Below are 24,396 nucleotides of genomic sequence, written 5' to 3'. Positions count from 1 at the left end.
AATCAGTCACTGGAGCAATAATCTTAAGTGAAGTGAAGCACATGGTACGACTAATAAAATGATTTGTTACAAAATAAAGAATGGCAGAAAATGTACAGGAATACCATGCAAAAAACACAGACATCTCAAGCACAGTAGTTTTCTTTGAAAAATCACATTGACTTGACAAATTAATGAAATTTGCATCAAGACTAAATGGCACAATACCTTTATACTTCACTATGGAACCTACTGTTTACAGTGGAAGAGGAAAAAAACAAAACAAAAAAAGTGTATCAAACCTGTCTTGGCTGAGAAATCTGGCTAGGACATCACTAGCTTTAAGGTCCTCCGTTAGTTGAATGGCCATGGAGACTTTGGAGAACTGCGGTGCTTGAACCCGTATAACACCCTGAAGAACATCTGTCTGTAAACAGGGAAAAATTATCACTAAATGAAATTCTGAAATTAAAGTTAATCGATGTAATCGTTACACAATATACATAATTTGAAAGTTTGTGCTTTATTTAGTTTAGCTTTTCATAAAGCAAAATTATTGAATGAGAAGTAATTTTCCAATGAAATCTTTACTAGTAGGACACTAAAAAAAGAAATAACGGTTAACTGAATTATTCTTGTTAACATAACTTCTTACGATAAAGAAACTGAACATTAGCAACATAAACTTTCATAACCTTCACTCCAAGTGACTTTGCACCCATGGTAGTACTTTGTTCTGAGACTTTGACTACAATTTATGAGGAATTACCCTCCAGATACTGAGCTTTTAAAACTTTTTCTGTGGTGACCATTTCTTTGATGTTAGGTCAATAGTGAGGTAAGTTAAGTCAGTTTTTTTCATCAAGCATTTGTAAAGTTTCTGCACTTAAATGTTTTTATGCACTGCTGTATTTCTGATTTTCCTTTCCCCTTTATAAGAGCTTTTGTGTTGCATTTATAATAAGTCATTTCAACATCAGCAATGCTTACTTAGCTACCTCAGCCGGTGCATAGTTAACACCCAGTCGCCATCATAGGTGGCTGCAGACTTGACAAACTATGGGCAAAATATTGGTGTGTAATAAAAAATAATTATGAAGCTCACCTACATTACAAGTTTGCAATAATTGTAAAGGAAGAGAAAGAAACTGATTTCAGTTCAGTTTCATATGTTATTCTTTGCCTGCCGGCTTTGGGCCAGATGAGGTCGTACACATCTAACCTAATCTGTTATCCACAAGCAACTACTTTTTTATATTGCTTAACAAACAAATCAAATCTTGTTGTCACATAGAAATTATATATACAGTATAATAGGCACGAAAATGCTTAGCTGCTCAACTTGTATGACTGTGCCTTAAGACGAGCATAAAGAGACAATAACAATACTTTACCAATTTGAAAAGTATTATATTTATTATTATTATTAATACATTGAATATTTAAATTGTTATAAAAATATATTATTTTCTTTTGTAATATTTTTTTTTTAATTTTATCCAAACCAATGTATTTCAACCAATGTATATATATCTCAACCAATGTATTTCAACCGATATATCTATGTCTATCTATCTATCTATCTATCATCTTTTTTTCCTGAACAGCCCCTGATAGCATATTATATACATACACACATGCATACATACATACATACAGTACATATACACACACACACAAGTAATAATTGAAGTTTGCATTCTGCAAGCCATCTAATTTTTCTGGTGATAGTACACATAGGAGCAGAGAAATTTACAGAATACTAATGATTTACTGTAATTCAGTGGAATAATTATTTTAAACTCCAAGATAATTAATTATGCAGGAGTGAGTCATACATATGAACTAATAAAGCACAGCCAGAAACAAGCGTAAACTCTAGTAATATAATTCATTTGTATTACAGAATACAGAAGACGGCCATAGTTCAAAGAAAATCAAAAGAAATCATTAGGCTTTCAGACAATATTATTATTATTTTTAATATTTTATTGATCCTTAAAGGAAAATGTAGGCATTGCTATGCAATTTTAATATCAGTTGAAGCACCATATTAGCCAATGAATAATCTATTACTAGGTAATTCAATACTTGATTTCGTTTGAGCACATTTCAGTTTTGTTCACAAAAGGATGTATTTGTGATATTGTGAGCATATGACTAGATGCCTGAAATGTAGATTATGCCACACAACTAATCGGAGATTTTTTCTTTGACATTCTAAAATTGCTTGCTGTTGTTCAGGGTTGGTTCCTAGTGAAACCCAACTTTGTTGTCTCTGTTCTCTATGAAAATATGAAATTTTGTCCAGGAGTTTAAAGGAGTTTTTCTTTAAGTGTTCCAAAATTCTCATATTTCATGTAGTTAGAAGTAAGATAAAAATCAAACATCATTAAACATAATTTTTTCATTATCACCTTAATTATTTGTTGAGGTGGGATGAATAGGGATAGGCCATGAGAAAAATCCATTTGGGAAAACTTTTTTTACTTTAGGTTGTCTGCAAATAAGCCTAGAATTACTTGTCAGTTAATTAGCATTAAACCAGCAATCTTCTGACACAAAGCCCAGTTTCTTGAGCACTGGAGTGTAACACAAAGGTTTAAGTGAAGAACAATCAATATAACAAATTTGATTTGATGGACTTACATCCAATGTCAGTTTTTCATGCTTTTCGTGTTTTTCTCTGTCATAAGCCATTTTCTTTAGCAATTTCTTCATTGCTCTGTCTTTTGAGGTCTTCTTTTGGTTTTCTATATTTTGTTTTCTTACTTGATTCATAATAAATCGTGGTATCTGTAAAAGATATGAAATAAAATAAAAACTGACAAAGTACACTTAAAATAGAAGCAACTAAATAAAAAGTGGAAATTACAAATTTGCAAGCAGCATTGATTAGGAGTCAAGATGTGTACCATAAAATACTAAACATTTTTCTCTTCTCCATTTTTGTTTTACTAGGCTGACCCGCCTTTTAAGGCGACTGACTTTTAAGTTGACCACTTCTTAAGGCAATTCAATATGTAGATCAATTTGATATTTTATATAAACTCATTAATTTGGTTATATTGCATTTGAGCGGTATTACTTTAATATTCGTAGTTTCTGTTATTTTTGTGATAAAATTTAAACTTTTTTTCTATATTGAGGTCACCCTTTTGAACCCCCCTGATAGTTACTACGCGGTGAGGCATTTGGACTCCATCAACATTAATTATTTCCAGGGACATAATTTTGTCTATTTTTTTAGCGCATCGCGCACAAAAGCAAGGGAACGATGGGAGCACCAGAACTCTGCTCACATCATGTCACTTCGTACCACGAGCTGCAAGTAGTAAGTCTGTGATATGCGGAATACCGCTACGCTTTCCACTCACGGGACGGAAGGACAATCCCGACTGCTTTTATATAGTAAGAAAGAAAAAGATATCACACAGTCTGGAGCAGAAAATCATCTTTTACCTGGAAAAACGAAACTACAAATCCCATCGTGCATTGCAAAATGGACGGGGCGTGTGTGAAACTCCGAGCCTGCGTAGCACTCACGGGACAGAAGGACAATCCCGATCGCCTTTATATAGAAGGATTCCAAGGTGTGGTTCCATGGTTCAAAGGGCTAAGAAGGTTTGGAAAATGACTGAATGAATTAAAATTAATTTTTCAGTTCAGTTGTTATCTTTGTGGACAGAAAAAAATACTATATATAGCTTTAGTTGAGGACCAGAAAACTTCCCCCTACAACTTGGATGTAAAAGTAGTAGAACAACAATTTTAAGTCTAATCTTTGCTTTCATTTATATTTTGATGAAGTATACCTTTTATAAATGTGACATTAGTTGCCTCCAACTCCCCACTAAATAAAGACAGCCAGAAGGGTCCATTTTGAGCAGAGTAATCCAAAAGTAATCTTATATATATATATATATATATGCTAGTGTATACAGTATATATATATATATACACTAGCAAAATACCTGCACTTCGCAGCGGAGAAGTAGTGTGTTAAAGAAGTTATAAAAAAGAAAAGGAAACTTTTTAAAAATAACGTAACATGATTGTCAATGTAATTGTTTTGTGTTATGAGTGTTGCTGTCATTAAGGATTTGATTATCATTATTTCTTTCCATCAGGTTCGTATTTGGAGGATGTGTTGTGTTCAAGTTACATTCCGTGTTTGTCTAGTCTATCCCTGACCATGTCATCTTCATTGTCAACTGTTGTAAAGATAACAGATTTCATTCATCGAAGTGATCACCACCCAAATCGGTACTCGTGAATCTAAGATGTTTAACAGGCATTCCAGGTATTAAGTTGTGGATTTGCCTGCAAATATTTAGCTGCAGCTTGTCTATGAACGTAATTTAAACTTAAGTTTTACACCTTGCTTTCCTATTGATATGTCTACAAAAGCTTGTTCAGCGTCAGAGGGTTGTTCCTGTCCTACTGCACCAATAAACAGCTCGTCTTACTCTTTATCTGAGACATCACACACTGCATGCATGGGTTTACCTTTCCCAGTCCTTCAAACTTTAGCGAAGTGCTTCAATTTACCTTCCTTTAGCTGGACATTGACTTTTTCCACCGTGTGGACTGTTTCTGCAGTAGGTGAACTTATGAATATGCGTGTATGCATCAGTCGCTTTATATTCTATTGCTGCCATCTCAATTGTGTAATGCGTTTTTAGTCCAGTGCTCTTTGAAGCTCTTGTTTTTTGCCTGCGTACTGCGTTCACAGTCAGTTTAAGTGAGCCGCTTGGAATACATGCATCGAAGGTTCTCAGCTGTGCTTGTGCTATCTTGTGCGATCTTGCGATGTCCACAGCTTTATTTAATGTTAGCTCAGACCCATCGTATTCGTCTTAGGCATGACAAATGCCAGTGGCAGCGTGTCTATGAACTTAATTTAAATTTAAGCTTTACACCTTGCTTTCCTATTCGTTTGCATAAGCACAGTCCTTCACTAGCAATTTTAACTCAATTACAAAGTAATCAAAAGTCTCGTTTATACCCTGCGTCTTCTCATTAAACTTGTATCTCGCAAATATCGTATTCGCCATTGTTTGTATGCGTCACTCGCTTAATAATCTGTTGCTGCCGTCTCAAATGTGTAATGCGTTTTTTGTTCAGCGCTCTTTGGAGCTCTTTGTTGTTGTCTGCGTACTGCGTTCACAGTCAGTTCACATGAGCTGCTCGAAGTACATGCATTGAAGGTTCTCAGCTGTGCTTGTGCTATCTCGTGCGATCTTGCGATGTCCACAGCTTTATTTAATGTTAGCTCAGACCCGGCACTTAAAAGTTTTTATCACACTTTTGCTGAGTTTGTGCCAAACACTATTCTATCCCTGACCATCTCATCTTCGTTTGCATAAGTACACTCCTTTACCAGCAATTTTAACTCCCAGCAGCGCGTCTATTGGATTGCTGCTGACGGACGGCCTTATATGGGCAGGCACTCAATTACGTGGGAGGTGTGGTGATGGGGGACGAAACTCCGCCTCACACGGCGACCGAGCTGCAGGCTATGGCCATATATATGTACGTAGGTAGGATTCAGTTATGACCGTTATGCGTAGAATTTCGAAATGAAACCTGCTTAACTTTTGTAAGTAAGCTGTAAGGAATGAGCCTGCCAAATTTCAGCCTTCTACCTACACGGGAAGTTGGAGAATTAGTGATGAGTCAGTGAATCAGTCAGTCAGTGATGGCTTTGCCTTTTATTAGTATAGATATATATATAAAATGTCAGAAGGTATTGCAATGATAGACTTGATTGATTTTTTGTGTTGTGATAGGTTTGTGAACTTGCATATTTCACAAGTAAGTCTGCACATATACAAATTTAGGTTTTCTTACCGTAAACATTACTGGTATACTAGTTCCTCCTTGTTTGTGATAACAAAACCAGGTTTATCTTTTGTGTATATCATGTTTTTAACTGATCTTGATTTATATCTGTTGCTTTTTCTTGAAAAATGTGTTGTGTGGTTGTGTACATTTCAGTTCAGAAATGAAGCAGATATGGTTATATATTAGCTACCAGTCAAAGGCAAAGATAAAATGATGACCTAATTGAAAATGTCAACTTAACTATAAATACTTACAAAAGTCTCAGTCTTCAAAAAAAGAAAACATATATTGAAAATATGTAGAGCTGACCTCGCATTCAGTGTATGGAGGGGAATTGAACCTCTTCAAGACTTCAGCAGTGAAGGCAGCTATGGAATTATGGTAATTGATACTATTCATGGCTGCAGCTCTAACAGCAACAGTGAAGGAAACCAGCAAGTTAAAGTAAAAACCTAATGGACAATGTATGAATTTGCGTCCCTGGATATGAAGGACAGCAACTACTGTTAAGGAAAACAGAAGAATGACTTGGTGTAATAGAATTAATATTGTAAAATCCATCTTTTGCCCAGCTTTGAGCTAAGCTTGGGCTATTAATTCAAATCTCTTTAATCTTCATTTATAAACACTAATCCTTCTTATGTTTCAATGATTTTTGAAGTACCCTTATCCATGAAAAAAATGGCAATATAAAATAGACCTGAATTTTGTTTAAACACTAAGACAAATCGTTCTTTCTGGATGTGTCCAGCTCTTTTGTCAGACAGAAAATTAATCAAGCTCAGTCTTCACTAATGGAATACAGTTTATACACCTTATCAAATGTCAACACAAAGACAGTTCTGTTAGATGCCTATCGCTTAGACAAGTTGCTTAATGGCAGATAGAAAGATACTTCAACGAAGTGAACAGGTTACACAAATCTGCATTTCAAAATCACTTTGCACATTGCTAGACCACCATTATACTTCTTACATATCCTTCAAGATGCAGTAGTACTAGACATATTGTCTACTGGACAATACAATCTACTTTTCTTTAATGTAAGAAACAAAGCAAACTACTATTTCAGTAATAAAAAGTGTACTATTTTAAGCTATGCAAAATCAAATAGATATCCACAATACTTTTTTCTAAATGTAAATCCATAACATTGTCAAATCTTTTTTTCAATAATGTTAGTTTTTCTTGGCATTGCAGAGTATATTGTCTTCTGAATCCAGGTGAATATTTCTCTACTGCACCCTCCTTTGACATCACTTCTATATTCATTTCTTATAAATGGTCATCTCTCTCACACTGTGGCCAAGGTCTACATTTTTATAGTACTTTACACACACAATAAACATAGATAAGCTTTTTGCATTTGCATCAGCTTTACCTATCTGCAAGAAAATAAAAATCCACCTAAGTGTAATTTAAAGCAATAAAACATAAAAAAATTGAGTTGAATTAATGAATCAATATTACCCTTACAAAGTGAAAAAAGTATAAGAACACTGTGTTATTTCTTGTGTTGATACAGCCTCCAGGGCTAGTCAAGAAACAACATGCAGATTAGGAATACTGGTATACATGATAATATAGGAAGAGTTAAAACAGGATATAAATGCATGCAAACTCATGAGTGATTGTCATATGCAGTCAAAGGAAGAAGAGAAATCAATGCAAGTTATATACTATTGTATATACTGCAGAATTGAAGAAGAAATTAAATACGTGACCAGCAATACAGTATGCAATTATCAATTATTCACTTTATAAAAGTAGCAGAATAAGAAATTTAGTTCATCCTAATCAATGCTATAATGAGAAATGATTTTCCTTTGCTGTTCTAAAATTGATTTTAATAAAGCAACAAAAATGAGCATTCCTGAAATAATCAAAGTCTTACTGTCCACAGAAGAGTCTGATATTTAATCAGAAAACGCATAATAGATGCTGATCCTGTAGCAAGTGCAAGTTCTTGTTCATAGTTCTTGGAACGAATTTCTTTGAACATGAAGAGGTTTGGTGCCATTACAACAGCAACATTATTAAGCGTCATTTTGTTCTTCTCTGAGTTTGCTATGACCCTCTGCAGAAATTCCAAGAGAATCTGAAATAAAAAAAAAAATATATTTTTGCACAAATTCAAAAAGATGTTTAAACAATCATTCAAACATTTTAATAATTGTAAAACAGCAAGTCAAAAACCTACATGTCAGTGAGGTTAATGTAATAGAGAGAGATTTATAAAATTAATTTTAATTGCAGCAAAAATTAGATACAATCTGAAAATACAACTTAGTCCTTGACAATGGTTTCTACATTTCAAGTATATACAGACTTACTTGGCTCATGCATTTTTTTAATTCCTTGCATAATTTTAATTCCTTCCTTCATAATAGTACAAGTATACACTAAGATTACATTTGGCAAAAATTAGCATAGAAACAAGTCATGTTATTTATTGTAAGACCTACCCTAACAATTTCAAAAAAGTTGACCAAAGTCTACATCATCCTTACCCTTTGAAAAAGGTTGACTAGATCTTGGAATGACATGGCACTTTATTGTCATTTCTTTCAACTATACAGTGGAACCTCGGTTTGCGAGCATAATTCGTTCCGGAAATGTGCTCGCAGTCCAAAGCACTCATATATCAAAGTGAATTTCCCCATAAGAAATAATGGAAACTCAGATGATTCGTTCCACAACCCAAAACTATTCATATAAAAATGATTAATACAAAATATAAAGTAAAAATATATAAAACAAATTAACCTGCACTTTACCTTTAATGGCTAGTGTAAGTGAGTTTCTAAACTCATGTGGAATTCTACCAAACGGGACGGCACGTGGAAGGGTGTCCCAAAGCAATCGCAGTCTCCCAGCGCTGTAGCAGTTTGCCATATAAGCGCATCCAAAAAGATCGCAGACATGCTTTCGATGGGTGATACAAGGAACATTATAAAGATCACGCTACAATAAATAACAGCGCTGTTGCTGTTTCAAGCTAAATAAAGCTGGTGTTGTTAAAGTACTGAGACTCAGCTTCGTGTTTTGGGGTGCAAGACGGGGACTCGCACTTCACAGCACACACGTGCGCACACACACACACACAGTCACAATGCTGTAGTAAACAGTATACAGTTGTACGGATGTTGACTATATGAGTGAGGCACACAGACTCAGACGGAGAATAGGAGACGATTGCCCTCAAGAAAAGAGAGAGAGAGAGAGAGAGATAGACGCGCACGTGAGCGAGCGAGATAAGGAGAGAGAGACGCGTGCGAGCGAGAGAGATAAGGAGAGAGAGAGAGAGAGAGAGAGCGCGTGCGTGAGAGAGAGAAGAACCATCAGCTCAGTTGTGATCACATGACGCTCAGCAGACAAAGTGTATCCATACTACTCGTATTGCAAGACATCGCTCGTTTATCAAGTCAAAATTTATTAAAAAATTTACCTCGACTTGCAAAACACTCGTAAACCAAGTTACTCGTAAACCAAGGTTCCACTGTATGTGTATATATATATATATATATACTAGCAAAATACCAGCCGTGAGAGAAGTGTGTTAAAGAAGCAATGAAAAGAAAAGGAAACATTTTGAAAATAACGTAACCTGATTGTCAATGTAATTGTTTTGTCACTGTTGTGAGTGATGAGTGTTGTTGTCATATATATATATATATATATTTACACACACACACATAAACATATATATATATACATATCTATACATATACACATATATACATACATATATATATCTACATATATACACACACATATATACACACACATACATACATACACACACATATATACACACAAATACATATATATATATATATACATACATACACACACACATATATAAGCATATATATACATATACATACATATCTACATATATACACACACAGCTATTTCAGTATCAGTGCAATACGCTGTTTGTTAAAACGTTGACTCCGCTCTTACATGCAATAACAAATCAAATCATTCAGTTGTCTTTGCTCATATGTCATTTTAGAGCTGGACGCCTGGCATCTTTTTGTGGCCACAAGTTCGTTTCTGTTTGGTGTGAGGTTCTGTGTTGTGGAGATTCTCAGGATGGATTGCAGGTGCTCATCAGTGAGGCGACTCCTGTGTGCTGTTTTGTTAGTCTTTATCACTGAGAAGAGCTTCTCACACAGATATGTGCTACCAAACATGCACAAGGTTCGAGCCGCATGTAGACGGACTTTTTTTGTTCTTCAAAGTCACCAAAGCGCCGTGCAAACTCAGTGCGCAATAACTCTAGCTTCGCAATAACTTGCAGCATCATAAGGTAGACTTGATTAAACACTTGATAGTAAGTGTTCGGCAAGGCAGCTGAAGCGCTGCATTATGGGATCTGTAGTTTATTGTGTTACCAGCGCTTCATATACCCGGGCCATTAATAACAATAATACAGTATATAAAATGATCTCGCGGGCCGGATATAATTACGCCGGGCGGATGTGGCCCGCAGCCCTTGAGTTTGACACATATGGACTAAATAGAACTTGAAAAGATATATTTTTCAAATGTGATCGCGCAATTCAGATAGAGTTGACGCAAGACTACAGCCTGCATGCCTCAATGAGTCATCCTCCCTCGCTCTTACTTTTTTACCGTTCATCTAATGAATACACTGAGTATGGCTTTACCAAAACAATCATTGATGGCGAATAAAGTATCCATTATTCGAGTATGTAGATCGGTATATATATATATACATACATATATACCCGCGTATCGCAGCGGAGAAGTAGTGTGTTAAAAAAGGTAGAAAAAGAAAAGGGAACATTTTAAAAATAACGTAACATGACTGTCAATATACAGTATTTGTTTTGTGAGTGTTACTGAGTGTTGCTGTCATCAAGGATTTGATTATCATTATTTCTTTCAATCAGGTTCGTATTTGTAGGATGTGTTGTGTTCAAGTTACATTCCGTGTTTGTCAATCGTTGTAAAGATGACAGATTTCATTCATTGATTCGTTTCTTACTGCATCAATAAACAGCTCGTCTTCTTCTTTATCTGAGACCTGACACACTGCATGCACGGGTTTTTTACACTGTCTTCCTTTAGCGGGACATTGACTTTTTCCACCGTGTGCTTTAGTTTTCGCAGTAGCTGGATTCATGAATATGCTTATCAGACGCTTCATATTTTTTGCTGTCTTTTCAATTGTGTAATTCGGTTTTTGTTCAGCGCTCTTTGGAACTGTTGCTTTTTATCTGTTCACTGTGTCAGTTCACGTGAGCCACTCGGTGTACATGCATCGAAGGTTCCCAGCAGTGCTGGTGCCATCTCGTGCTATGTGCATGGCTGTATTTAATGTTACCTTAGTCCTGGCACTTAAAACTTTCTCTCGCAGTTTCATTGAGTTTGTGTCAAACACCACGCTGACCATCTCATCTTCCTCTCCATAAGCACAGTCCTTCACCCGTGAATATTTACCCGTGGCAGTTTGCTATTGGATTGCCGCTGACGGACGGCCTTATATGGGCAGGCACTAAATTACAAACACCAGCGGCAGCCTGTCTATGAACTTAATTTAAAGTGTAGGTTTACATCGAGCTTTGTTTCCGAAGTAGCAGAACTCATGAATATGGTTGTATATGTCACTCGCTCGCTTCTTATTGTTTCGCTGCCTTCTCAATTATATAATGCATGTTTTCTTAAGCGCTTTTTGAGGTCTTCCTGGTTTTCTATGTACTGCGTGATTACGTGGGAGGCGTGATGATGTCACACGAAACTCCGCCCACGACGTTGAAGCTCATCTCCATTACAGTAAATGGAGAAAAACTGCTTCCAGTTATGACCATTACGCGTAGAATTTCGATATAAAACCTGGCCAACTTTTGTAAGGAAGCTGTAAGGAATCAACCTGCCAAATTTCAGCCTTCCACCCACACGGGAAGTTGGAGAATTAGTGATGAGTGAGTGAGGGCTTTGCCTTTTATTAGTATAGATATATGTGTATATATGTGTGTGTATATATATATATATATATATATATATATATATATGTGTATATATATATATATATATATATATGTATATGTATATGTATGTATAGGGAGACTGCCAAGTTACTTAAAATAAAGCACTTAAAGACCACGGTGTATCATCCTCAAACCATCAAACCAACAGTCTTGACAAAACAAATGCTTTGCAATGTGGTCAGTGCGGATGGGATAAACTGGGATCAGTTCCTCCCCCTCGTTCTCTTTGCATATTGGGAGGTTCCACAACCCTCTATGAGGTTCTCACCTTTTGAATTATTATATGGACGACCACCCAGGTGAATACTGGATATTATAACAGAAGGATGGGAAGGAGAGACTCTTCCTTCTACCAATATATTAGAATATATCACACAATTACGCAATAGATTTCGGAAAATTCGACCGATCTTAAAAACTCACAAGGAGGAAGCGCAAGCAGCACAGGCCCACTATTATGACCGTGGCACAACCCTCCGAGAATTCTAACGGGGGATCATGTCATGGTCTTAGTTCCAACCTCTCATTCCAAATTACTTGCCCACTGACAAGGACCTTATGAAATTAAGGCGTGAAAAGGGCTTGTCGATTACTTGGTAAAACAACCCAATCGTCAACCGCGCGAGCGGGTTTATCATCATGTGAACTTGCTGAAGCAGTGGAAGGAAAGGGATCCAGATCCCTTTGCTCCTTAGCCCTGCTCATTCTTTGCTCAATCTACTACCCTTAATTTTGCACCAGAGCTAAATTCCAGGCAGAGACGGGAGCTAGAAACAGCAACAGCTATCCTGTCTGTCCCAGAGGTTGTGAGAGAGAAACCTGGAAGGACCTCTCTGGTTGCGCATGACATTGTGACAGAGCCTGGGGTTGTCATTCAAGAGCGCCCATATCGACTTCGCAAAGAAAGTTGAGGTGGAACTTGAAATCAAGCGGATGCTGGAACTACGTGTGATAAAGGAAAGTTTTAGTCCCTGATTCAGCCCAATTGTCTTGGTTAGTAAGCCTAACAAGAGTTGGAGGTTTCGCAATGACTTGTGTCGGCTTATTCAAGTCTCACAATTTGATGCTTACCTGATGCTTCGAGTGGACAACCTCCTCGAGAGGCTCGGACAGGCAAAATTTTTGACCACACCTGACATGACAAAGGGGTACTGGCAGATTCCTTTAACTGAATCTGCAAAGGTCAAGACCGCATTTAGTACTCTTAGTGGACACTGACAGTATTGCATCCTTCCATTCAGGTTACACTGGGCACCTGCAGCTTTCCAGCATCTGGTGGATAGAGAGCTCCACCCCTAAAATGCATACAGTGTTGCCTATCTGGATGACATCATCTTCTACTCCAGCACATGGGAGGAACACGTACAGCAGGTATACGCTAAGAAAAGCTGTGCTCCGGATTAATCCAAAGCAATGTTTGGTAAATCTTAGTTACTTTTTGTTTATTTTATTCTTTTGGGAGAACATTATACACAGTTTAATGATATTTAATGATGCAAGTGTTTTCTTGCTGAATTTGTACAATATTATTTACTTTTTCTATGAATGGTTACCCCTAAATGTGGGTATATTGAAATGTCCTTTCTTAGCTGATGGTTATAAATAATAGGCCTGGGAAAGTTAACACATTAACATTTAAACATGTCAGAAGTACTGACTGACCTAATATAATGACAAAATTTGGAAGTGTTACGGGGGACAGCAGTTTCAGGAGAGAGCTACATAATACAAAAGAGCAGCTTCACAGCCCTGGGCAACCTATAAAAATGGCAAGTCTGCTATAGTTGTAAATAAAATCCAGCTAGTGCAGCAGCAACAACAAGTAGTCCTTTTAAGGATAGTAAGCTACGTGAGAGGGGATGGGGGAGATAATTCTCGTGGCCTATGCTCATAGTAAGCAATATAAAAGTGTACTCACTTACACGATGCTTATAACTTGGAAGAAATTCAGGCAGCATGATCCTAAGCAACTATTACTGGGGTTTAACATAAGTCATATTAAAAAGATTCACTTGCAGTAAATATGCAGTAACTGAGTATAGGATTTGCACTCACATTGTATTTACTTTCATATTGTAGTGGCCAAAATGTGAAATTGTTATTTTAGGAACTGTTCTGGGAAAAACTGTTGATACTGTTGAATTCATTGTCATTTATTACTATAGAATTTCTGCAAACTTGGTGTAACTAAGGTCTTTGCATTCTTACATCCAAATTTTAGTCCTGGATGGTCTGAGAGTGGTCCTGCCGCATACTGTCACTTCCAAGTTCCACAAGAGCTGTGCCCTCTAACCTCAGACCGATGGTTTTGTAAAGGCATTACTAGTCTAACTCAATAGTGATAAATAAATAAAATAAAGTGTCTGTGACTCCTTATCTGTACTCAGATATTTATGGGGCTTAAAATCTTCTGGAGTGATAGTTTTGTAAAGAATTTCATTCTGATGTATGCTTACGGTGCACACCAATAAGCAACTTCATGAAAGATTAAAGAATTGGCATCATTATCACCTTCCCTATTAAGCATTTGACACACAACATCTGAACACCAATTACTTTCTTCACAGTTAATTGTGAGTTTATTGCATGGTAGTACAGCTTTTAAAATATATAATTGCTTATATTTAACCTGGTTTTCCTAGCTGTTACAATTTTTTCTGCTTCAAGATTTTTTTGCCAATTAATAAGTTTGTATCATTTGAGAGTGGTGTCTTGTTGCATATTGGTTAGCATGGAAAATAAATATTTTACTGTAGTCTGGATATATGACTATAATGACCTTGTAAATGTATAAAACTATAATGAAGATATAAATCCCAATAATAAGAAATGGTTTAAGAAAAACTGGCAATGTTACTATTGATTGGCACAACAGTACTAGAAAATGTGATTATTTTGAAACTTGTTACCCAAAAATATATACATTGCATACTCTAAAGATGACTACAACTTCCTTAACTTATTTTTATAAAGTGAGTTTAAAAATAAACATAGAAGATGTCATATACAACTAAAAAAAACTAAAAGCAAAGTTTTAGCATAGAAACAGGAAACACAATAATTGCTAACTAAATAATTTCCATTTAAAGTATAAATTCTGCAACATGCTAGTAAATTTTTAGTTTGCAAACTACTTCATAATAGAAGCAAAATACAAAAACTATAAGATGCCATTAACTTCAATCTAAATTTCAACAATGCTTAGAAAAATTGATTTATTGTTGTAAGTTGGTACCTTTAGTGTGTTTCTGCTCAATTCTGGAAGAAGAAGCACCAAAAGATTAAGTGATTGAAGCTGCTGCTTCTTTGTGGGAAGTTCTAGTCATGGGAAAAAATATATTTTAAATATTTTTTCACATATACATTCTTTAAAAATATATAAACTGTCTACTTTTGAAGCATCTGATAAAGAAGCACAAGTGAATTAAACAGGCTCATATACAGTAAACTGCATACAATGCAGCACTACATAATTCTGTAGGTTGAGGTAATATACATCAAAGACCAGAAGATGGAGCTGGAAGCTTTTTTTTTAACTAAGCATTTCTTTTACTGAGAATGGCATTGCCTGAAAAAGAGAAGCAGAGTTTCTTCTTTGTTAATTCCTGTATGTAAGTCCTGTATGAATGCTGCAGACCAGATCTGGGGCCCCACTTTAATGACGAAATATAATTTAAAAGCATAAGAAATATAATTTAATTTAATATGGATGTCCAAGATGTCCAATCTGTAACAAGGACAGCCCAAACACATTTATTATTTATTTCTACCCTGTATGGATCATTATTATACTTCTATCAATTTTACATAAAGGCTGAGGCTTGTAAAGATATACTAAAAGTGGCAAACTAAGACAAAAAACAATAATGCCCAAGTTCATAATATATGTTAAAATCAGATTTTCTACAGTTATGGCCAAAAGTTTTGAGAATGACACAAGTATTGGTTTTTACAAAGTTTGATGCCTCAATGTTTTTAGATCTTTTTGTCAGATGTTTCTATGGTATACTGAAGTATAATTACAAACATTTCATACGTTTCAAAGGCTTTAATTGACAATTACATTAAGCTTATGCAAAGAGTCAATATTTGCAGTGTTGGTCCTTCTTTTTCAAGACCTCAGCAATTCACCCTGGCACTCTGTCAAATCCACTTCTGGGCCAAATCCTGACTGATAGCCCATTCTTGCATAATTAATGCTTGGAGTTTGTCAGAATATGTGGGTTTTTATTTGTCCACCAACCTGGCAGAGGATCAGAACACCACCAGTGCAGAGCTTGCTCAGGAATGGCAAAAGGCAGGTGTGAGTGCATCTGCATGCACAGTGAGGTAAGGACTTTTGGAGGATGTCCTGGTGATAAGAAGGGCAGGAAAGAAGCCACTTCTCTCCAAGAAAAACATCAGGGACAGACTGATATTCTGCAAAAGGTACAGGGATTAGACTGCTGAGGACTGGGGTAACGTAATTTTCTCTGATGAATCCCCTTTTCGATTGTTTGGGGCATCCACAAAAAAGATTGTCCTGAGAAGAAAAGGTGAGTGCTACTATCATTCCTGTGTCATGCCAACAGTAAAGCATCCTAAAACTATTCATGTGTGCGGTTGCTTCTCAGCCATGGGAGCAGGCTCACTCACAATTTTACCTAAGAACACAGACAAGAATAAAGAATGGTACCAAAACAACCTCTGACAGTAACTTCTCCCAGCCATTCAAGAACAGTTTGGTGATGAAAAAGGCCTTTTCCACAATGATGGAGCACCATGTCATGAGGCAAAAGTGATAACCAAATGGCTTGGGGAACAGAACATTGAAAGGTTGGGTACATGGCCAGGAAACTCCCCAGACCTTAATTCCAATTAGAACTTGTGGTTAATCCTTAAGAGGTGGTTGGACTAACAAAACCCCTCAAATTCTGACAAACCCCAAGCATTGATAATGCAAGAATGGGCTGCCATCAGTCAGGATTTGGTTCAGAAGCTGATTGACAGCATGCCAGGGCAAATTGCAGAGGTCTTGAAATAGAAGGGCCAACACTGCAAATATTGACTCTTTGCATAAACTTAATGTTATTGTCAATAAAAGCCTTGAAAACCTATGAAATGCTTGTAATTACACTTCAATATACCATAGAAACAACTGACTAAAAGATATAAAAACACTGAAGTTGCAAACTTTGTGAAAACTAATATTTGTGTCATTCCTAAAACGTCTGGCCATGACTGTACATTTGATTAATATTCCTCAACCATATCTCCCTCGATCAATTAATTTTTGGAATTCAGTAATATGCAGTATGTGACTTTTTTGCATTCAAACAAATTTACAGAAGCATTACACTGTATTACTGGAAAACACTATACAAGAGTATTCTGAAACCTGAAAACTCTGATGAATGCCTATGCCCTGTTATGTAAGCAATAAGATGAATGTTTTTTTTATTTAAATTTAACACAAGTGTTGGGATAAAGAGCAAATATATATTTCTAAATAACTTACTTTGCACTGATAAGAAAGCGTTGAGGTATTCAACTGTCAGAAGAGGATATGGCAGTTCGCGGATGAAGAGTTTTAATAAACTTGCAGCATCATGTTGTTTTACATTTTCCCAGATAAATGTCCCATCATAGAATTTAGACTCCAGTTCTTGGCAAAGACTCTAAAGGTTTGAAGAAAAGCACAAAATGTCTTACTCACTGTAAGTTTACAAAAAAACTAACTTCCTTTTTTTGAAATGATAAGGTTTGGGAAGGTGCAAATAAGGAAAAAAATATTTACAACTGGATTTTACTTCCTCCTTTTTATTTATCACTCATATTAAATAAATAGCTGTAGAGCATGTTTAAGATCACATACACATATTAGTTTTTATCTGCTTTATTTGGCAATATTGCTGAAGTAGGGTTGTGTGGAGAGTTGTTTGTGTTTATCTATACTATTGCATTCCTATAATTAAATACAATATACCTGTTGGTTTACTGAGATTTATACACTGGAAATGTCAAAAGATTAAATAATGAAACAGTATATTAACTAACTTTTGTCAAACCCGACATCATTTTTACAGGAGGCTCTTTTGAGCATAATGGAAGAAATTGTTTAAAAATTAAGACATCGGTGAGACAGATATTACCAGTCTTTTAGAGTGAAAATATGCAGAATAAATGTTGATACACAAGTCAGTAACCAAAGTTATTCTCTTGGGGGATACCTGATCTAAGGAGGTGCTGCAAAAGTATAGGCAGAACACTCAAATAATACAGACCAACATACAAATTATTGCAAATATCATACATTTTTGGACCATGTATCCATTTTTTCTTCTTCTCTCCCTAACAAGGTTATCTAAAAGGGGGGAGATCTGGACTGTAGTTTTAACACAGCAGTAGAATGTTCATCTTTAATAAGCTACCACATTTACTCGATTAGGGTTAGCATTAATTGAAGTTAATTGAATGGCAATTTATTATGTCATCTAAAATATATGAGCATTTTGTATTTCATCTACAATCAATGCATTATTCCTTTTTCCATTGTAGTTAACCACAAAAAATCACAGAGTGAATATTTTTTTATTGATAATATGATGTCATACCTGCCATCATGCACTTATGAAGCCAGTGCAGCCTACTTAACTTAAAATGGAATAAGCAGTTGCCTTTGCAGCAAAGCTCATAATGTTTCGATCCTCTCGTATTTGCAGATGTTGACTATCTTAATTAAATGCATGTCTTCATAGATGGGCTTTTTTAATTAATTTTTTTATCTGAATTTTATTGCTAATCTCTCAAGACAGGTAAAATAATATCCCAATGCAAAAATTAGAGAAAGCAATACACAAAGAGAATGCTACAAGTAACAAATCTCATCTAAAAGATCGATAAGGAATCTTCACAAGAACACACTTTCTGTATAAAATTTTATCTTTTGCCCACTAAATACATCAAATAATGCTTACTTAAAATCGTGTCATTCACATAATGGATATGGAGAGAATTTTTTTTTTTAATATTTCAGTTCACCAGACAAATAACAAGTATATTTTGAATATTACTAAAATTATTACCATTTAGAAATCAATAATTAATAAATGACATGAAAAAATAATGTCAAATTGTTTTGAGCATAACTGTATCAGTCACAGCAACCAGCCACTAATAAAAAAAAGTTTCCTGATAGGCCTGACAAATCCAAGTGGAATGCCACAAAAAAATTGGATCAATCAGTGAAATTAATTGAACGGTCTATCAGACGAATGCAGGAAAATGATAAAATAATCTGGTCCAATGCTTTCATTAAATACAGCTCCAAGAATTGTTTCCACACACCCTTTCACCCACCATACATGCTGCACTGCCATACCCCTACCCCACCTCCTTACTGCCTTATTCTCCTTTGCCTCTGACCCTTTCTGCATTTATTTTGAGGGCTTTGGCTTCAAAACTGGCTTGCAATTTCAATATATTCTCTTAAATTTCTGATTCACTTTTGTAGCCAATATGAAATCAGCAAACAAAAGCTCCTGTGACAATCCTGTGATTTAGAACAAATACCAAGTGAGGCCAAGTGCAGCCTTCGCTTGCTGCCTTGACAACTTATTGTGTTTGTGCATTACATGAATGCAGAGTACTGACCATTTTTCAATACCCATTTCACCACCTCTTATGTCACCTTGTCAAATGCCTTTTACAAATCTATAATTGCACAGCATAACATCTGTCCCTTTGCCTGATGTTTTTCTTTTATCTGTCAGACATCAAGGATCACATTAGTTGTTCTCTCTCCAAGCACCAGCTTTGAGTTTTTTCTCTAACACTATCACTATCTTAACCTCCTTCGTGACCTGTACCAAAAGTTTGATGTGATCCACAAACCAATAGGTTGCACTTTATTTTTCATACTGAAATGAGCAAACTTCTTTTTCTAGAGGATCAGAGATAAATAAACTGGACTTCATATATATACAAATATATAAGTAAGTTTACCAGAGAAATTAAAGCAGCACTCCACCAAAAAATGTTTTTTAATGTTACTTATCCCATGTATTTTGTAATAGTGGCTAATAAAAAAAAAATTAAATCACATGTTTTTGTAGAGAAAGTATATGGCGAAGATTCAAACTGACAGGATCCAATAATGACCAATGCTAGACAATGGTAAAAATGTGAAAAACGTTCATGTAAAAAATAAACACTTTCTAAAGTAACTTGTCTTACATAATTCACATGTCCCCTATCCATTTCCTAAGCACAAAACTGCATAATGCATGCACAGTATTTTTTGCTAAATTATTATTAATACAGGGAGATTCACTCAAAAGAAAACCTGAATATTCTGTTGTAACTCCCTTTAGGATGAAGCAATCTGAACCAAAAAAATACGCTATATAACTGGATGTATGTGTAATCAATTGTATTACATGTGATGCTGTAAGTAGTTTCTGTTTTCTGCAGAACACATTTCAACACGGTGCTCCATGTTCCTGAGCGTATCAGCAAGTATCTCAGGAGGTAAAGCGACAATTTCACGTTGGATGTTTTCCTTCAAATCTTCCACAGTATGAGGATTGTTCTGATAGACTTTTCCTTTGAGCATACCTCAAATGAAGAAGCCTGATGGTGTCAGATCCAGCGACCGTGCCCCCTTGAAATGATCCTGTGGCTGAAGAAGGACTCAATTTCTGCTCCTTGCTGATGTGTGACATGTTGCTCCATCTTGCTGGAAGTAACTTTCCGTTAACTCACTATCATCCAATTGATTCTGACATTGCTTAAACGAATTAGTGAGGCAATAGGTTTGCACCATGAACACACTGCTCAATACTGTACACCACCATCCTGATGAGAAGTCGAGTGACTGAGTGAAGGGGTATGGGTGGTATGCACCTAGATTTCGTAAACTGAGGTTAAACATTGCAGTGGTTGTCCAGCGCCTACCTCATCACTCCAATACAGGGGCATCCCGGCGTGTTTGAAGCTCCATATACTGAGGAGCACATTGCACGTTGTTTCATTCAGATTGCTTTGTCCTAGCGAGAGTTATTACAGGATATTCAGGGCCTTTTTTGATTGAATCTACTTCTGGAAAACTTAGCATACAAGATAAACAGGAAAGAAGCATTCCCATAATTTAGTGCTTTTGAATCTCCCACTCATTCATTGATCAGGAATCTTGTCTTCAGTTCAAAAGCACTGAATTTTAAGAATGTGACTTTTCTATTTATCTTGTATGCTAGTAAAGTTATGCCTACTGGCTCAGCTGGTGATCAGTGAGCACCCATCGTTAGCAAGGTCAACACATGGGTCTACATACAGTCTTCCACTGCTTGAGTGATTAGCAAGGTCCGGACTAATGGCACCCCTCTCCTAACTCCTTTTACAGAGTCTTCCATTTTTCCAGTCTAGCACTGGTTACCTTTTTAAGTACTAGGGATTGCTCTAGCCTTTGTTATGGCTAAGCCTTAAGCTGCAGGGTACATGCTTTACAGAAAATATGGCCAGGCCAAGCAATAAGCTTAATGGAGAAAGCAATGAGTTGGGGTGCGCAAGGGTTTTAAAGGCAGGAGTGGACATCATGCTATTTGTTTCTTTGGTACACATAAGGCCATCCTTTTGTTTGACAATTGGTGCAATGTTTTGTACATGAAGGTTGCCACTGATTGAATTATGGCTCTTTGTTTGAACCTGGTTGTCCAGAAGATGTCTCTAAGAGCTGTCTCTGAGTGTTACATGGTCTGTGATTGGTCATCATATAAAACAATGTGCAAAGGCTACATTTAGAAGAGTGACCCCGTCATAGAAATTGTGATTTTCTACCTGCCATTAAAAGTGTCTGGCCTTGGCTTCTCAAGAGATGGACTTGTGTTCCAGCCATAACAGAATGAATAATGTCAGTCTGCCCTGCAGTGACATAAACTGTCTTACATAAATTGAATGTATAGTAGTAAAACACCTCATCCAAACACAGATATTTTGGCTGGATACACCTAAAACCTGCCTTTCTCCACTTTCCACAGTGTTTGATATGGGGCAAGGCCAGAATGGTTAACAAACTGGGTTTGTAACCCATAATTCTTACAGCAGAAAATTATTCTATTTAGAAATCAGAACAGCTTCTGGGATTTAAACTATGCACGTTCCCAACAATCACATTCCTAACATTACCTTTAAGCATACACCCAATCCACACTCAACATGGTACCTAAATAGCACATTTTTAAAATATTTTCCCTAAGCCAATTTTATTGATGACACCCAAGCTTTACCTAACTACATCTAGTTACCTTCTCACACATTTATGACAAAAATGTGCCAACCTCTACATCTTTGCAAGTTCATTTCTAGCTGTACATGCACTAATAACAGAACCCTTCCAACATACTAACAGCACATGCATCTCTTCCATACCTTTCACACCTTCTGCTCATTTACCTTCAGGCATCACATACCTGTATTTCTTCCCTTCATTCACATACAGAATGTTCATTTCATACCAGCTTTCTACTTCAGCATCTCCTCTTCCTTCAGTTTCTACTTCTGTTTTCACTATTTGCATAGATATCAATAGAATTGGCACTGGTTTCAAGACCATAAACCTTATCAATATCACAAATTAGAATGCACTGAGGAAAGACACTTTCATAAAGCAACTTTCATAGCCAACAATTAAAAATAACTACATTTTAGCCACTTTTATATTTGCAAAGTAGGCTAGTTTATGAAAAAAGACGTTTTATACAACCACACTGAAAATGCGTAATTTGTATTCCACTATACTGTATCTTTTAAAGTCACAAATACAATTCCTACATTTTTAAATATTGCACACGATTTATCTTTTGCCTTATTCAAATGCATACATTTTATTTGATGAAAGTAAATTAACACAATATGTTATAGCAAGCAAAAGAATAATAAGAAACCAAAGCAAGTAATTAATTGCTTTTGAAAAAATAATTGACTTATTGAAATATCCTTTAATGACCCTTGGCATGTGAATCTTATTTTATATTGGTTTTAGAAGGGCATAATGGCTTCCTATTAATTTTAAAAATTTGTGTGTGTACTGATATGGTCTGAAAGCAGATTATGGTTTGCAAGACCAGTTCAACAAGGAATGCTTCTGGCATAAAAGATAATCAGCAATGACAGAAGACTGAACTTGTAAACATTTTGGTGAAATAAGTAAGACAGGTATATGCAGCTAAAATAAAATCTTGGAATTTAAGTATAATTTGTAAACCAGTAACAGTTATGTTTTAACAATTACATTACCTGAAATAAACTCTAAATAGTGTCAATGTGAATTGTTTTCTCTTTTTATACTTGCACACTTCTCAAAATCTTAATTTCCTCAAGTATATACACATACACTGTGAGAGTATGGACACTATATAATTTAGAGTCATCTGTCAAGACCATATATTTGTAACTTTTATTTTACTGTTGCTAGATTTAAGATAGTATACTTAATATATTGCATTTCCTTTGTAATAAAACATACCTCAAGATTAACCTAATGACTTTGTTGCAGAATACCTAATTTTAAAGAAAGGATTTGTTGCAAAAGAAAAATGTTAGTTGTTTTTTCTTAATTGTGACAGAAACAAATACATAGATATTGAAAAGAAATCTTTAAATGAGCAAGTATCACTAAATTCCATACTATTGCACTTAACATGAAGCCACTATTTTAATGTATTTTAAGAACATTTTATTGTTTTTTTTTATTGATGATTATAACTGCAAAATATTACCTTTTGTTTTCTATGTACACCATTAAAACTCAAATTGTGCCTATATCTTGCAGAACACTTTACGCAATAAATATGAAAGTTTAATTTAAGGAAATCTGTAGTAGGTGACATTTGGTAAAAACAAATAAATTAGCAAAAATTAGCATTTTTGCCAAAAAGGCAAGAATTCTGCATAGTGTAGTGGTACAGAATTAAGTTTACTGAAAGCCTCCATTGTCACATTTCGCAAAGTTTGGTCAAAGTGAATCAAAGTGGTCACTTAAAGTAAGAAGATAAGATTTTATTCTGATGTAAAGTAGATTTGTTTACTATTGTCATTCATACTCTTATAGTTTCTCTCTCATCATCCTAAGGGACTCCAAGTGTATAACTTACGCTGATCTAAAACAACTTTAAAAGAAAAAAAAGAAACTACTTGCCTAATGGTTTTTTTAATATCATTCATTTTTAAGTAAGACAGTAGCATAGTAGTTAATACTGCTGACTTAAAGATGCAGAGTCATGGCTTCAATCTTTTGCCTGATTACTATGAGATTTTTCATATTTTCCCCCAAAGTCTATATGGAATTTTCTTCAGGTGCTCCGACTGTCCACCCTTATCTTAAAGACATTCAGTTCAGGTTAACTGGTGATTTTAAATTGGGAGTATGCGGAGGTGTGTGCATGACTATACAAAGTCATATCTCTTAAAAACTGGCTCCTGCTTTGCACCAAATATTGTTAGAATAGCCACTGGCCCCCATGACCATGACTTAGACTAAGTGAATTTAATATTGGATAGAAAGAAAAATTTCTCA

At 35.6% G+C, this 24,396-nt stretch overlaps 1 protein-coding gene across 2 annotated transcripts in view; it reads right to left on the bottom strand.

Annotated features, from left to right (window-relative positions):
- Window positions 1-24,396, bottom strand: part of arhgap18 (Rho GTPase activating protein 18) — a 119,722-nt gene that overhangs the window by 12,416 nt on the left and 82,910 nt on the right. For both annotated transcript variants that reach the window (XM_039747469.1, XM_039747470.1), the window contains exons 9-13: window positions 17,344-17,503; window positions 15,082-15,164; window positions 7,721-7,924; window positions 2,629-2,775; window positions 282-406 (exon numbers count right to left, since the gene is read on the bottom strand). In XM_039747469.1, the coding sequence (XP_039603403.1) occupies window positions 282-406; window positions 2,629-2,775; window positions 7,721-7,924; window positions 15,082-15,164; window positions 17,344-17,503 (719 nt within the window). The remainder of the gene's footprint in view (window positions 1-281; window positions 407-2,628; window positions 2,776-7,720; window positions 7,925-15,081; window positions 15,165-17,343; window positions 17,504-24,396) is intronic.

The sequence above is a fragment of the Polypterus senegalus genome, chromosome 3 (genome assembly GCF_016835505.1).
Source record: "Polypterus senegalus isolate Bchr_013 chromosome 3, ASM1683550v1, whole genome shotgun sequence".
NCBI lineage: Eukaryota > Metazoa > Chordata > Cladistia > Polypteriformes > Polypteridae > Polypterus > Polypterus senegalus.
The sequence above is the reverse complement of the archived record's forward strand: the minus strand, read 5'-3'. Positions and strand labels throughout refer to the sequence as shown.